This window comes from Lissotriton helveticus, chromosome 3_1, assembly GCF_964261635.1.
Source record: "Lissotriton helveticus chromosome 3_1, aLisHel1.1, whole genome shotgun sequence".
Lineage (NCBI taxonomy): Eukaryota > Metazoa > Chordata > Amphibia > Caudata > Salamandridae > Lissotriton > Lissotriton helveticus.
In genome coordinates this window covers 150206979-150223589 of record NC_136061.1, presented here as the reverse complement: position 1 = coordinate 150223589, position 16611 = coordinate 150206979, and the positions used below count along the sequence as shown (strand labels likewise).

The window sequence follows — 16611 nt, the reverse complement described above, 5'->3', positions numbered from 1 at the left end:
GGTTACAGAATATAACACACTCTTATGTATTTTCACTCTATAAATTCGACACTCTTATGTAATCTTTACTAAACTGATACAACGTGCTTGTAAATATGGTGCACTTCTATTTTTTTTTTCCGATTTGCGCTCTCTCAGTTCCCCCCTTTGATGACTTTTAGTAGTCATCACCATCACAACACCATCCCTGAGGTATGAACTAAATCAAACAGAACTTGTTGCAGTCCTCTCTCGTTTCATCATCTCTAGAGCCCTCAGACTCCTGTACTGATTATCCTGCATCGCAGCTAATCTCCTCTCCTGCTCTCTCATGGATCTCTGCAACCTATTTGATCTATACCATTGGTACAGCCGCACCAATCCCCACAGGGTGATTATACAAATCACTATTATGATGATAGGTTTCAGTATGTACCAAATGAAACCCTTTCCTAGGTTGGCAAACCAACCTCCAACTTTACCCATTCCATGACCTACTTTTTCTCACACATTTACCTGTGTCAAATCCTCAATCTCATGATGAATTTCAGTGATGTTCCGTATATACTTTTCTAGAGGTTTTGAATTATCTGGAATGTAAGTACAACATTCCTGAACCTTCAAAGCCTTACAGACTCCTCCCTCTTTGGTTAACAGAACGTCTAGAGCAAGTCGGTTCTGAAGAACCATTGCCCTTATCGATTGCATCTCTCCCTCCACCAGCATTAATGATCTAGCAGTACTGGCGGACAACCTATCTACAACTGTTGCCAATCTTCTAATCTTGACATCATTCAGTACTATCCCTAAAAGAGGAAACATAGCACCAAATACGTCTCCAACTACCTCCTCATCGCTTACATCCCTTCTTCCTCTAGCTTGAGTTCCTCCCTCTATAATTTCTAAATCCTTAGCATGGTATATTTTTGGGAAGACAATTGCTAAGTAACATGATCCATACCAATTATCCGGTAGTTTCACGTATGCATTTCTTCCACAAACAAAATATACATTCGGGATCACCTGCATTCCCTTCAAGAAATCCTTGGTATAATATTCTAATTGGAAAGCATGTTCACAATTTACTTCTCCCACAAACACATTCTCATCATAGGTTTTACCCCTATATATACACAGTTTCCCTTTTTGCTCTCGATCTAAAGCTATTGGACCATTACTACCCTTTCTTTTGTGTGACCTTTCTTCCTCGGTCCAATCTGTTTTCCATTGGCCTGAAGCTTTTAAGATCTTCTGTCTCCTATACCAATCATCTTTTCTCAATTTCTGACACTTTACAAGTCAAATTATTTCTTTGGGCATGTGAAGTATCCAACGTTTTCCAAGGAATGAAAAATTTCTTTAATCTATCTTCACTCTTATAATAATCCCACTTGTTCATGTGCTTGTAGTTTGGAACTTCTGGTAAAACAGCATCAAAATTTGAAAAATAATACTCAAAACCATCACGTTCATAAAATATACTGAGCAACAAACTACATGTGATTCCATAAGTCAATGGAAGATGATGATATCTAATACCTTCGTCTACAGAGGCTGGCAATTGCATGCACACATAGCAATCTTTTGCCTCCATAGCATCAATATATTCATAAAGCAATTTAGCATATGCATTTGATTTGAAATGTCCCTGTGATTCATCCACATGCAACCTACGAGTCTCTGCTGCTAGTAAAGCTTTATCTTTCTCTGTATTGTCCCCCCTTTGACCAGCAGTAGTAGGTTTCTCTATCGATACAATTTTTGCTTCCTTTGTAGCCTTTTCTTCATTTTCATGTCCCACTACATATGATATAGTAACTACTAAAACTATAAGAAAAATTACTCCCACTAAAAGTGTGCCTACTATGCATTTTGTCTTGCGGTTTGGGTTGCCGGCCTCCATGATCTCAAGACAGTGTAGTTCTGATTTTCTTTCACAACACAAAGTCTCTTTTCTTTGCTTATTCAGCCTTTCCGAACCACACCTGGAAGCTGATAATCCCTTCTGCAAGATCAGTCTTTGGGTTCTTATAGTAACAGACAATCCTAGCCCTTCTCCGTCCACTAAATGGAAGTCCCTAAATTTCTTCTTCTTCCACTTGGCGCTAGGTTATCTTTCAATCTGTTTATTTACAAAGTCTTTAGCAATCCGGAATCATACGTGTTCCAGCGGCTCTAATCACGTATTCTAATATTTCCAAACGAAGAATGATCTCCTCGAGTGTTGGCATCGTTGAACAAAAAGTCGGAAATTCTATTCTGTTTAAAACCAGTTCTCTTATCCTGCTCAGATAAGGAGGATTGGGGATAGTGAGTGTCAGCAACCCTTCGACCTCCACTCCTGGTACCAACAACACTACTTCCAATGTTATGATTGGGTCAGTACTGGTCACTGTCACTTCCCTCACCCTCCCGGATCTCCGTGCTCTGGACATCTGCAGCTAAGTAGGTCCACTCAGGAGTAGCGTATCTTCTGTAGGGCACTCGCACCCTCCTCGATCTTCTCGGACCTTCCTGTTCCTGTCTTTGTGCACCTTCGACCAAATCCGAGTCTTCAGATATAGGAGCAAGAGTTCTCTCTGGAGTTGGCTTCAAGCTCGGCCTCTTCTTTCTTTCAGGCCAACTAGCTTCTCCATGCCTTGTTCTCCTATTTCTTGTCCTCACACTCGGTTCTTGATCACTCTTGTCTTGATCCGTGTCTGAGCCGTATTCACAGCAACTTTCTCCTTCGGTGGCAACTTCAGTTTCACTGTCGTCCTGTCTTTCTTCTGCTGAATCTGTAGCACTCCCAACTTCTTTCGACACCCCACAGCTTGACTGATCCCCTCTAGTGGTTCGCCGTCCACAGCTGGATTTTCATCTGTGAGAGGAGCTGTTTCTTCTAGGGGTGCAGGAACTCTTCGGTTATGGGAAGCATGAATCCAGTTTGGCAGCCCTCCACACTTTACAGCAGTATTCGTTGTCAGGATTATTTGGTAGGGCCCCTTCCAACGCACGTCTAGGCAGTTCTTCCGGACGTGTTTCTTCACAAGCACCCAATCACCAGGGCACAAGTCGTGACATAGGTCTCTTGAAGATGGAACTTCAGCAGCCTGCACCTGAAGAGACACAGAATGAATGACATCAGAAAGTCCCTTGCAATAATCCAGGATCAGGTCATCTGTAATATTCAACAAGGCTGTAGTTGGAACAGACGGAAGTCTCATTGCCCTCCCCATTAAAACCTCGTGTGGAGAGAGACCTGTCCTCCTGTCTGGTGTGCTACGCATACTCATGAGTACCAAGGGCAGAGCATCAGGCCAGCTTAAGGATGTTGATGAACATACTTTGGCTATTCGGGACTTTAGAGTTCCGTTTATCTGCTCCACGATACCTGAAGCCTCTGGTCGATAGCTACAGTGCAACTTCTGATCAATGTTTAATGCAGAGCAAAGCATCTTCACAACTTCACTGTTGAAATGAGTTCCTCTGTCTGATTCCAAGGAGGTCGGCACCCCAAAGCGCGGGATCAACTCTCTAAGCAATAACTTTGCTACTGTGAGTGTATCGCACCTGCGTGTAGGGTATGCTTCGACCCATCTGGAAAATATGCATACAACCACCAGAACATACCTGAGGCGGTTGATTTTTGGCATCTCAATAAAGTCTAATTGCATTCTGTTGAAAGGCCCCCCAGACCTCCTAATGTGACTCATTGTAACTGGTGTTCTTTTCCCTACGTTCAATTGCTGACATGTGACACATCTTTGACACACTGCTTCTGCTGCAATCCTAAACTTTGTATTAAACCAAGTCTGCCTAAATAACCTCAGCATGGCATCTCTTCCTAAGTGTACTGGACCATGTATCTGTCTTGCCATTGGACTCACTAATTCATCAGGTAATACTGCCCTTCCATCTGCTGAAACCCACAAACCCATTTCACTTTTCACACAACCTGCTGTTTCCCATGCCTTTTTCTCAGTATCAGGTGCGTTCTCTTGCATGTCTTTTAAATCCTCCCAAGTATCAACTGTTTCTAGCATCATGTTTAACTCTGTCTTTTCCTGAGTCCCACCTACTTCCACTTCCGTGAAAGAATATCCTTGCTCCGCGCAATAGCGAGCAACTTCGTCTGCATATCGATTACCTTGCAACACAAAATCTGTATTTTTGGTGTGGGCTACTCATTTAACGATCACAATTGCTGCTGGACCTTGTAATGCTTCTAACAACAGTCGCACAAATTCCCCATTTCGAATAGGCGAACCAGAGGAGGTCATGTAACTTCTCTGAGACCACAATTGCCCAAAATCATGAACCACACCGAAACCATATTGGCTATCGGTATAAATGGTGACTCTAATTTTGCTACCTGCTAAACAGGCACGTGTCAATGCAATGATTTCGGCTACCTGAGCGGAGTGTACTCCTTCCAGGCAAGCGGCTTCCACAACTCCAGTAATGGTGCAAACAGCATAAGCTGCTCTCAACCGACCAGTATCGTCTCCTAAACATGAGCCATCAACAAAGAAAATTTCATCAGGGTCAGTCAACGGCTCATCCACAATATCTGGTCTTGGCTTGGTGCATAGTTCAGTCACATCAAGGCAATCGTGATCTTCACATTCTTCGCCTTCTATATCATTAGGAAGTGGCATCAATGTAGCAGGATTCAAAACAGAGCACCTCTTAAGTGTCACGTTCTCCGCAGCAAGAATAACTTGCTCGTAGCGCGTGAGCCTATTACTGGTTAAGTGCTGTGTCTTGGTCCTGGTCATTAACAATTCTACAGAATGAGGTACATACACCACTAATTGGTGTCCCATAACTATATTTTCACACCTTTCAATGCTGACACCTGTTGCAGCAACGGATTTGAGACATCCGGGCAACGCTGCGGCTACCGGATCTAAAGTAGCCGAAAAGTATGCAACTGGTCTACGGGCATTTCCATGAGTTTGTACTAGAACTGACAAAGCACACCCCTCTCTTTCGCAGCAGTAAAGTGAAAATGGTTTTTCGTAATTAGGCATCCCCAAAGCTGGAGCACGGCACAAGTCCTCTCTCAGCTGTAGGAACGACGTCAAACAATCCTTGTCCCATGGTACCGGATCACTCACCTCCTTGTGCGTCAGTTTTTGTAAGGGTTTTGCTTTCAGGGAAAAGTTAGCTATCCACTGTCGGCAATAACCAACCATTCCTAGGAACATCCTGACTTCTCTCTGTGTCGTAGGCGCGTTCATCTTCATTATCGCCTCTATCCTATCTGGTGACACCTTGCGCTTTCCTTTTTCTATCCGGTGACCCAAGTACTGTACTTCTGTCAGACAGTACTGCAATTTGCTCGGAGATACCTTATGCCCATTTTCAGCTAAATGGTTCAGCAAGGCGATGGTATCAATCTTACAAGCTTCTTCCGTTCCTGACGCAACAAGTAAGTCGTCTATGTACTGGACCAGAACCGAGTTCTGTGGCAGTACTAGACTTTCAAGATTTTTCTTCAATAGCTGGTTGAAAATTGATGGGCTTTCTGTATACCCTTGTGGGACGATTTTCCAGCTTAAAAGCGAAAAGATACTGGCTCTCCTCATCCAATGGAATTGAAAAGAAAGCCTGACAGAGATCTATCACTGTGAACCACTCAGCTTGGAATGGTATCGGAAACAATATCACTGATGGATTCGGTACCACTGGACAACATGAAACAACTATGTTATTAATCTTTCGAAGATCTTGTACTATTCTAAATTTCCCACTAGGTTTCTGCAAACCCATAATCGAGGAGTTGCATGGACTACCCACGATTTCCTTCAGTATTCCCTGTTGAATCATAGAGTCGATTACGGGTTTTATTCCTGCAATCGTCTCCGGGGTCAATTTGTATTGAGGCGTTCTTGGATATTCAACATTTGGTTTTACCATGATCTTCACTGGTTCTACTCCTTTGATCAATCCTATCTCTTCTCCAGTAAAATCCCATACCTCTGATGACACCGTATCTCGTAAGTCCCAAGGAAGCTCCTCCACAGTCAGGGTAGGATACAGTTCTACGCATACTCTCGAATTTGCAACTTTAAAGGTAGCATCATCGTCTGTAGTCTGTACCTCCACTCCCTGAGGTGTGCAGTATATTGTGCAGTTCAGTTTGCACAATAAGTCTCTTCCTAACAGACACACAGGACTAGAATCACATACTACAAACGGATGTTCATCGGTGTAGTTTCCTATTCTCACTAGCACTGGTTCCGTCAAAGGGTTAGTCATTCTCCTATTTGCGACTCCGACCACTTGAATTGTTTCCCCCGACATTGGTAGATCTGGAACCACTGCCGATCTCAAAGTTGATCGAGTAGCTCCGGTATCTACTAAGAATGTTGTAGGACACCCTGCCACTTCAGCCTCAACAAACGGTCCTCTTTGATCCACCTCTAGAACTGCCCCGAGGGTACAGTCCTCCTCTCTACTTACACGTCGCCCCGTCAATGGATCAACGTAGTGACACTCTTCTTCGTCTATAAAAAGAGGCATTTGTCTATAGATCTTTCCCCCTGTCGTAATCTTTGGTGGCTGCGGGAACTGAGCTCGTGGAGCCGAAGTCCCCCCTTTGGCCACCTTACTCTTTGGCACTGTCACCCTTTGAACTGGAACTTCTTGAACTTCCTCCTCCTCTACTTCTAGGTCTCCGTTTTCAGGGTTATAGGGACACTCGCGTTTCCAATGTCCCACCTGGTGACACTGGTGACACTTTGTCGTTTTTTTCAATGTAGCAATGTCTATTCTAGGTCTCGGGTTTTCCTCGTTGTCCTTATTCTGACTATTTGATTTCCTTCCCATTGTCCCTGTTCCCTGTTGCTGCTGTCCACCCTTTCCAGCCGACTGCATCTGCACCATCATCAGTTTCTCCTTTAGTTTCTTTGCTTTGGAATCTATTTCATCACTGCAATACCTTGCATATCTCGAGATTTCATCCAATGGTTTGTTTTGCCAACAAATTAAATGTTGCTGAATCATCAAACAAATATCAGGTCTCAACCCCAAAACGAACTTCGATACAAACTGTCCTATATCTTTGGGATCCATTACATCTAATCCACTATATTGTTTGAACGTTTTCAGCAATCGCTCATAAAACTCATGAACTGTCTCCTTGGGTTCCTGTCTTGTTCGGTCTATTTTTACCCAATCTATATCTTGTGGTGGCACCTTCTCCTTCAGCCATGTCATCACCCTTTCATATTTTAACATTACTGTTTCTGACGGTCCATTAATACGAGCATCCCTTTCTGGTTCTGCAGTTGGCCATTCGACACTAACCTTGCATGCTATCCACAAGTCTCCTGGGACCACAATGTCAAATAAGGTGTTCAAATCAATCCACAATACTTTTGAAATCTTGACAAACCTCTCTACCTGCTTGTACCACTCTACGGGATTTTCCCTTAACTTCGGAAATGAGTTGGTAAATGCAGCCAAATCTCCCCTACTCCAGGGCACGTGCACATAACTCCCATTCGCTATTTCTCGCAAAGGGAATGTCTCCATCTGCAGTAGCCTTCCCTCCGGAGACATCACATTTGCGCTCCGCCTAACAGTTCCCTTCTTGGACCACCTCTCTTCCCATTTGTCCAGATCTCTCCATGCTCTTATTCCTGTGATCAGTTCCCTTATGTGTGTTTTTAATCCAGTTGTCCTTCTCTCTTCTAAGTCCTGATCTGAATAATGCAACCTATGGTTACCCTGCAATGTCTTTGTTCTGGACAAATCTACCATATACTTGTCTGCCAGTTCAGACAGTTTCTCATGAGTTGCTCTTGCCTTTCGAGTAATATCCTTTGCTATAAACAGCAGCTCATCTTGTTCGTACATGTCAATCCTTTATAAAGGCAACGCAGCATCTATTATCTCGTCCAGGTCAGATTTTAAGCTGGTCACATCGAGTCTTTTGGCTTTTATCACAGCTTTCAGTATGCTATCTCTAGAGAGTCCATTTACATCTCTCCCATCACAGCTCTGAGTCCTACGTCTGGGCTCAGGCGTGTTATGGGGAGTCCTCCCATGCTCCCATCTCTCCAGGTCCCATGCAGTTCCATCCTCTCTGGGTGTATAGTGAAACACTTCTCTATTTCCCATAGTCCCACATTTCCCATTCTGCCTGGTTTCTCTAGGTGCATGGTAAGACATTCCATTATTCCCCATGCCTTCGCAATTTGCCTGTGATCTCTGATCACTCGACACATGGCAAGATCCTTCGCGGTTCCCCATGTTCCCATGATTCCAGTGCTGTACGTTATCATCAGGTGCGTGGAGATTGCACTTAAACCTATCCCTGTACTCTTGTGTCCTTTGGTCTCCCTCACTTTGAATGAGACGAGACGTCTCTCCACACTCCTACCTTTTTGCTCCTGCCCATTTCCACCGTCAATATGACGTGTAACTCCTCTACTCTCCTGACTTTTACCGTCCCACTCCTGACTGCTTTCGCTAGCCCCGCAGTGAGATAATGTCTCGTTGCCTCGACTTCCCCATTCAGCTTCTGCTCTTGACCTGTTGCTCGGTGCTTCTGTGGACCTATCCCATTCCTTCAAGTCAGCCCTCAACTCTTTATAGGATTTCGGCCGTGGTCCCCTCAGGTCCATCGGTCCTCTCTGACCCCCCTGTTCTGTTACGGGATCCACTGCTGAATCCAATGGGGTGCTCCACGTTATCGGTCCTGGCAATTGCCTCCAGGCATTTGTCGTGTTATTCCTTCTTTCCATCTCAACTCTTTCTCTGTCTATCCATACCTGTTCTTCCTCTCTCCCTTTCTCTGGGTGATAAACCGACACTATAGGACCTATGGTAACGGGTACTTGAAGAGCATCTGGCAATCCATAAGACTCAACCCTCTCTGTTGCTGGCATCTTCTGCACCACAACCCTTCCGACTACTCTCTGTACAGGACTATGTTGAGGTGTCTCCTCACCTTTGGTAGGTACCCAATTCGTTATAGGGAGTGGCCTGTTCCCTTCTACGTCAACCCTATCTTCCCTTGGGAGCTCAGTACCTTCTATCTCCCTATTGTCCGGAGGCGGTCTATCTATCAACAACCTATTTATTAGGCCATCCTCCGACTCGCTCTCGTCATCCTCTTCTATGGGTCTCTTTTCTCCTGTAACCTCTCTCACTGGGTACAACTTATCCACTTCAATCGTCTGTACCCTCCATTTCTTGGCTTCCGCATCCCATTTGGCATCTTGCACTGCCCTTACTGATCGCCTTACCCTTTCTTGGCATCTGTTCTGATTCCTATCGTGCGCCGCCCTAATCCACGCATTAAGTGCCTCAAACTGTGTTGGTCTAGGCAAAGGTCTCAATGAGGACATAACTGCTTTCAGCTGATGCAACACTTCTAGTCGAAACGTTCCGTATTTCGGAAAAGTCAGTTCCTCATTCCCTTCTGTAATCTTACTCCAAGTATCAAGCCACAGTATAGTATGCAACCCAACATTCGTTGCCATATAGTGAGCTGGTGTACCCTCTGGCGGTGCCTCTTCCCCGTAATAAGATTCTCTTCTTTTTCTCTTAAAGATCGCTCTCAAACATTTAAAACACTTCATGTTCAAAATCTACAAAATTTCTATTTTCTCCGCGTTCGTTTACTTCCTGATGACAATCCACCAATCCCAGCGCGGTTCTCGCTAACCGGCCTATCACATCGCGGCTTCACACCAACTGGCCTATCACAGCGCGGCTTTCGCTGACGTCACACCAACCGGCCTATCTCAGCGCGGCTTCACACCAACTGGCATATCACAGCGCGGCTCTCGCTGACGTCACTCGTCTCCCCTTCGCAGCAGTTCCCCACCTTTCTCAGCTCGTCTCCCGGTCATGCATGCGTCCCATTCATACTCTGAAAAATGATTACTTCCGACCAAGCAATCACTTTCCTTGACTGTACGCCCACAGTCTAACTGTAATTGTCACCTTAACTGACGAGATGTCTTTCCGTGTACGTCCAGACAATCGCCTTAACTGATAGGTTACTTACACACGGTAACTTTCGACCTGCGTCCGTTACCCACACACTCACTCTTGCGTTCCCCCTATCTCGGTCCTGCGGGCGATCAATGGTACCTCATGACCCCCTTTACTCTGGTCGACAACTACTCTGGATGTTCGATACACCCGAACCACTTAAGCTCTTCTCCGAACTTAAGATTTTCCCCCCAGCCAGGTTGCGCGCGCTCACAACCCTCTCTCAATCACACTACAGACATTCAACTCCGCATGACATTACAATACAGATACAACACAAAACACCGCAATCTGTCAACGCATGACCCTTGTTATACTCACTCTCGTCCGACCCTGCTGCTTTTCTCTCGCACCGTCAGCACCTTCTTCGGCAGGCGATTCTTCCGCTGCTCATCTCTCGATCTCTAGGGACCTTGGGGTAATCTTAACCTAGTCTAGATCACCTTCCTCTAGAAGGTAACCATCCTCTGCTACCAACTGTTACGGCGTGATTTCTGATCTATGGCTATAGGTCTAGATCCCAACTCAGGTCGACTGAACCGTTGATACCTGTCATAGAGTAAAAGGCAATCCACTACTAGGTCAATCAGTTAAGGACTTACACCACTCTAAAGAACCACTTACTACGAATAAGTTTTAAAAGTTTATTATAAAGCCAAAGTTAACTGGAGATACAAACATCTCAAAATAAGGTTCAAAAGATATACTGGTATCAATACAAACATACATTTTCTAAATGATCTTAGTCGGCAGAAGAATATCACCAAAACCAATTCAAAAATCATCAGAGTTGCAAGAATAGACACAAGCTGTAACTTGTGAGTCATTTACAGAAAGGAAGAAAATCCAGATTAGACTGTCCCTACACTAGACTAAGTGACATCCCTACTTAGTAAAATCTTAACCTAAAAAGGTGTCAGCCGTGGTGACTTCCAAAGAAGATCACTCACTTCCCTTAGTCTTCGTTGTGAATCGGTGTCTCGCAGTTATCCTATCTGCCTACCCATCCGCTCTCTTAGGTTCCTCAGACCATCTGCCCTAACTCCACCCAGGGGTGCTGTCCCTAATACAAAAATCACATTTACAATAGAAACGCCCTTTAGAGACGCCCCTCACGTGGTGTCAGTTCTGGCATTTTCCATGCTGATACTCCTCTGGGCCCATCGTTAGCGTTGACCTTGCTTCTCAGGCTCTTCTCCGGCAGGACGGTACCCCCCCCAGGAAATTCCTGAAGCCTCCTCCAGGCCTGTGCCTGGCTCCCTGAACAAAACTTTATTCATCACTCTCTTGATTGGAACCTCCTCGCACCTGCAAACAGACACTTGTACAGTGGGCCCCAAATTCCGGCCTCCACCGTATCTTCTAAGTCGTAAACCTTCGAGCAGGCTCTGCAATTTATGCTTAACATGACATTCCTCTAACTAACACATGCAGATCAAAAGAAATGACCTTATCTATTCAGGCCTATTTAGAATTACATGAAACGGGCCTGTGCACTCTGTAAACCTTTAATTTCTTAGTCTAAACAGTATTCTAACTTATTACACACAATGGTTATATGAAACACTTCTATAAAACATATAATTCAGTTCTATGATCAATAATACTTTGAATTACAACAACATTAAAATCCATATCATGTGAGAGTGTAACAGCACCTTTCATTCTCTGTGAACTGCCATGTGGCCTACTCATTTCTACGTTTATCAGTATTACATTCTCCTCTACAACAGCCACATAACATGGGATTTCAACATCATTCTAACATCTCTACACACTTCTACATTAGCTTTTCAAACAGATATATGCATTCTATTTTAATTAAACACTCTTATGTATTTTCACTCTATAAATTCGACACTCTTATGTAATCTTTACTAAACTGATACAACGTGCTTGTAAATATGGTGCACTTCTATTTTTTGTTTTCCGATTTGCGCTCTCTCACTTGTTCATTAACAATATTTGTATTGATTTTGTTTCACAGCACTCTGGAAATGTACAGGCGTGGTTTGCATTTGTATGATAACTGATAATAAATACACTGCCTGATTGTAAAACTATGTTTACCAGGGGCCCATCGCACCAAATAAATCCATTCATTTTGATAACATAGTACCATCAGCTGGCATAGTGCTTTCATTCTACCCCTTATCTTCGTACCTGCTGTCCTGAGCTTCACCAGGCATGTCGCTTGATCTTCTTCAATCAGATCCCTGCTAGGCCTACCATGTGCACAAACTTATTCAGGAACAAAATAGATCTTTGCATGACAGGTACTTTGTGAGGGTCTCATTTTGATCATGTTCTCTATTTCTAACAGCTCAAAGAAACCTACTGATTCCTTATGGAATGTGAAGATGTACGGACCATTAGCTGCAAAGTTTACCTGGCGAGAATGGCCCCCCAACAAAAAGAAAGCAGGAAAAGAGAAGGACAATGAAAATGAATGGCTGGATTCTCCTTGGCCACCGCACAGTGCAAAGTGCTTTCAGAATATGAACATGTTCATGGAAAGGTGGGTGGAACAGCATACTTTGTCTATGGCCTCACACATTGGAACATAGGCAGCAAGCATGAATTCCATGCTATATTATGGATCGTAATCATAACATATTTTTAAGTTGGAATGAAGATTTAAATGGTTATGTATAGTTCCTATTTGGTACCCATTGAATGCTTCTCTTAATTTTTGAAAATGAAAGTATTGCTTCTACTCAAAAGTATCACAGTGCAAAGCATAATTTACTGGTTTTTGGTGAGGGCTCACATGGCTTTATGGACTGATCTCAAGTCAGGTATACAATCCTGAATAGTAGCATATATTCTCAAGGTCCATACATTCCTGAAGAAGTCCTTCATATGGCCATTGGCCAAAACACATAGATGTGGTTTTCTCCAAGTAGACCACAGGCATTAACCCCTTCAGTGCTAATGACAAGGGTAACTCGTCATGGAGTTTCCATTGATTTCAATGGAAATTTAGTGTAAATCATGAGCATGCCTTAGCATCCAAGTGGTTAAGGAATACATCTAGAATTGAAACCAATCATTGGTGAAGCTAATAGGTCTGACGTTGGCAAGTTGGTGCAATTGTTTATTTCTTTTTAGAACTGGTACGGAAACCCATCTTTTTTAATGCACACCACAGGAAAATATGATTGTTATTGGCATAACAAAGTAGTATTGGTTTTGAACTACTGTAACAAGATGAACAAGTTAAAATACTCTGGGATAACTTAATGAATTTGATTGATTGATTTCAAATGTTATAAAGTGCGATAATTACCCGAAAGCGTCAAGGAGCTGTAGCTGACCATTCAGAGAACCATGCTCAGACTATAAATATGCAGGAAAGAGTTGTCTATACTGTATAGAGCCAGGTCTTGAGTGCTTTCATGAAGGGCAACAGCTGAGGGAGAGCGAGTTCCAAAGTCTGCTTATCACAATTGAGGATGCTATGTCACCCCATTTCTTCCTTTTAGTTCTAGGCACCAATAGCTGATATTGATGCGCTGCTAACAAGTTTTTCCCTGGAGAGTGCCAGTGATGTATATTTTCAATTCTTACAAAATAAAACCAGATAAAAAATCGAAATAAATACCATTGATAGGGTACACAAGCCCTTTTTTAGGCGGATGAACACGTGATCAGACAAAATGTTGTCACTCAGAGTGTAGGCGAACCTACGGCATAAGTGAGCTGATCCATTGCACTATGATGTGGTGGGAGGAAGCAAAATATGAATAACAGTTCAGCAGTTGAACAGACCAATGGATGAAGAGAATCAACCAAAAACCCCATTATATATGTACATTGAGCAACATTTAGGACATTGCTGTCTGCAATTAACTGTCCAAGAAATACATTGTTGACTCCTCTGCCTTTTGACTAGGTTGACACTGTGAAATCATCACATACCTACATACATAGATACATACATACATATAATCTTTGATTAAAATAACATTTTCATTTGTGTTTTTGTTTATTTGATGTAATGTTTTTATGTTGTACATTTTCATTGAGGTATGTAACAAAAGCCTCACAACAGAAACAATAACCAATTTCTATTAGTGTATATTCTCCTCATAAAATGAGAAAATATGTGTTGGGGACATGAGGTTGCATACCCATGAGTAAGTAACTGCAATCCTACCGGGATAGCTAAGAACTTCCCCAAAGGTTTGAGGTTGGTACCACAAAAGATTCCCCTAAGAAAAACCTAGGAATTTATTGGTGGGGTAGCGAAAGAAATGTATTTCAAACAGATGAAAAAGGAAGAGCATTCAATACGTAAGAAGCTGGGAGTTAGTGGTCTCTGTACCACACGCATAGGTACCTTCAGTAGTGGCTGCCAGTGAAAAGTAACGGTGTGGCTGGGAGTTAGAAAATCAATAAAATTACCGGCCACTGCCTCGCCCCCGCCCTTTTCTGTTCCAGCCGGAAGCAGGAAGCAAACACAGGCTCCCCTAAGCCAATCACGACGCTGCTGTCACCATGACAGCAGCATCATGATTGGTTTGGGCGCCATGGTTTGGTGTTCAGATGAGGACCATGTGCCTATGCATGTTTCCCACCCAGGCTGTACAATACAGCCGGTGGAAAAAATGCAAATTGGGCATGACTGTTTGACTGGCCCAAGACGGACGGTCAAACAGTCATGCGCACTTAAGCGCTCCAACCACTACTCCTGTGCTGACTGTGACGACAGCACAGCCAGCCCCACCTCGTAAACCTCCCTCAGTACAGAAAAGGAAAATAATAATACTGTTGCCTTATTATCGTTTTATTTTTCCTTTTTCAACTGCTCACAGAGCAGTGGGGCGGCGCTCCTTCTCCTTAGTGGAAGATCCACCACTGGGCATGTTCAAAGGACAGATATGTGTGTATTTGTTATCATTATTAGGCTGACTTCTAACTTTTCTTGCAAGTGATCTACGTGAGTGCTAATGTGCTGTCTACATAATAGCAGTTGTATCTCTAATAAATACATTTGAAAACAGTCATTGTATACTTTTTGCTGGGCTCTGCAGGCCAAACATGAGATACATGGATGATAAGGATAGGTCATGGGAGATAGATTAGAAATATGTACTGGAATGCAACACGCTAGTTTATTGAGGCAGGTGACTATTGGTATATAATAAAAGATCCACATGCTGTACAACATCGTCCGCATAGATCAGTGGTCTTCAATCTTCTAATGACATGCCCCCGTGTTAAAAAGAAAGATCATCGTCCCCCCCTTAATTTTGCACAATCATTCTGTTAAATATTGGCAATTTTAAATATGTCTAAACATTTGTAAACATTGCAGTTAAGTCCTGTTACCCCTTTTACACACACACTCACATATAGGATATACATGGCAAAAGATGTTTGGAATGGCTCATTACAAGTTGCTCGCTGCCGCTCATTTTTTATCACTTAAAGCATTATGCTTCTCTTGGCCAGAACCTCGCACCCCCCTGAGATCACTTAAGGGCCCCGCTGCACCCTCTCTTCAGTTTGAAGACCTCTGGGATAGATGTATACATCGGTGGATTGGCACTGTGGGCACTCGGGCATGGGCCGAAGGGCCGGATTCTCAGTGCACTCTGTGGTCCGGTTTTTCCCCCTTTACCAGTCCACAGAGAGCACTGACAGGGAGACGAAAACAGCTTCCCCCGGTGTTCTGTCGTTTTAATCTCTCCATCAGGATGGTCTCCCCCTTCCCATAAGCCCCTTAGGGGGAGGCCAAACCGATGGGGGAGATCATCTAGTTAGCCTGTAGCTGTATTTGTAGGCTCCCCTGTGAGTAGGGGGAGAGGGGGATATCATCTAGTTAGAATGCAGGCCAGTTCAGTGATGGTCAGCTGTGGCCTCTCCTTGACCCCCTGCCCTGCCAAGCAATCACGCTGATGGTGGGCTGGGAAGGGGTGATTGTGTGCCAGATTCAGCCTCCCAGGGGGCCAGGTGTTGCTCAGGCCTATGAGCTATTTTCACCTCGGCCCTCCTGGGGCCCACGCAGCCCAGAAACAGTGTTTGCTTTAACTCCTGCCCACAGCCCTCCATTCAGGGCATAGTGGGGAGGAAGAATGGGTCTTGCTGTGGGGGCCAGGTGATGTGGGAAACTGCACCATCTTCACCTTAGCCCCCCCAGCCCCATGGATGGCCCAGAAGCTATGTTTTTGCTTTAGCCCCTCTCCTGTCAGACCATTGCCCTGAGGCAGTGAAGGGCTGGGGAGGGTTGAGTAATTTACAAATAGCTGGGGCCTTGCTGTTTTCAGGTGCTTCTGCACTGGAGAGCTGGGGGATAATTTTTTAAGAGAAAGGGGCCTCGCTGTTTTCACGTGCTCCTGCGCTGGAGAGCTGGGGGATAATTTTTTAAGAGAAAGGGGCCTCGCTGTTTTCAGATGCTCCTGCACTGGAGGGCTGGGGAATAATTTTTTGAGAGAAAGGGGCCTCGCTGTTTTCACGTGCTCCTGCGCTGGAGAGCTGGGGGATAATTTTTTAAGAGAAAGATGCCTCTCTGTTTTCAGATGCTCCTGCACTGGAGGGCTGGGGAATAATTTTTTGAGAGAAAGGGGCCTCGCTGTTTTCAGGTGCTCCTGCGCTGGATGGCTGGCGAATAATTTTTTAAGAGAAAGGGGC

General features: G+C 44.1%; 1 protein-coding gene across 1 annotated transcript in view; it reads left to right on the top strand.

The window, feature by feature from the left end:
- LOC144822741 (uncharacterized) overlaps positions 1 to 16611 on the top strand; it is a 2085503-nt gene that overhangs the window by 94289 nt on the left and 1974603 nt on the right. The window contains exon 10 of the mRNA XM_078680596.1: positions 12299 to 12493. Within this exon, the coding sequence (XP_078536722.1) occupies positions 12299 to 12493 (195 nt within the window). The remainder of the gene's footprint in view (positions 1 to 12298; positions 12494 to 16611) is intronic.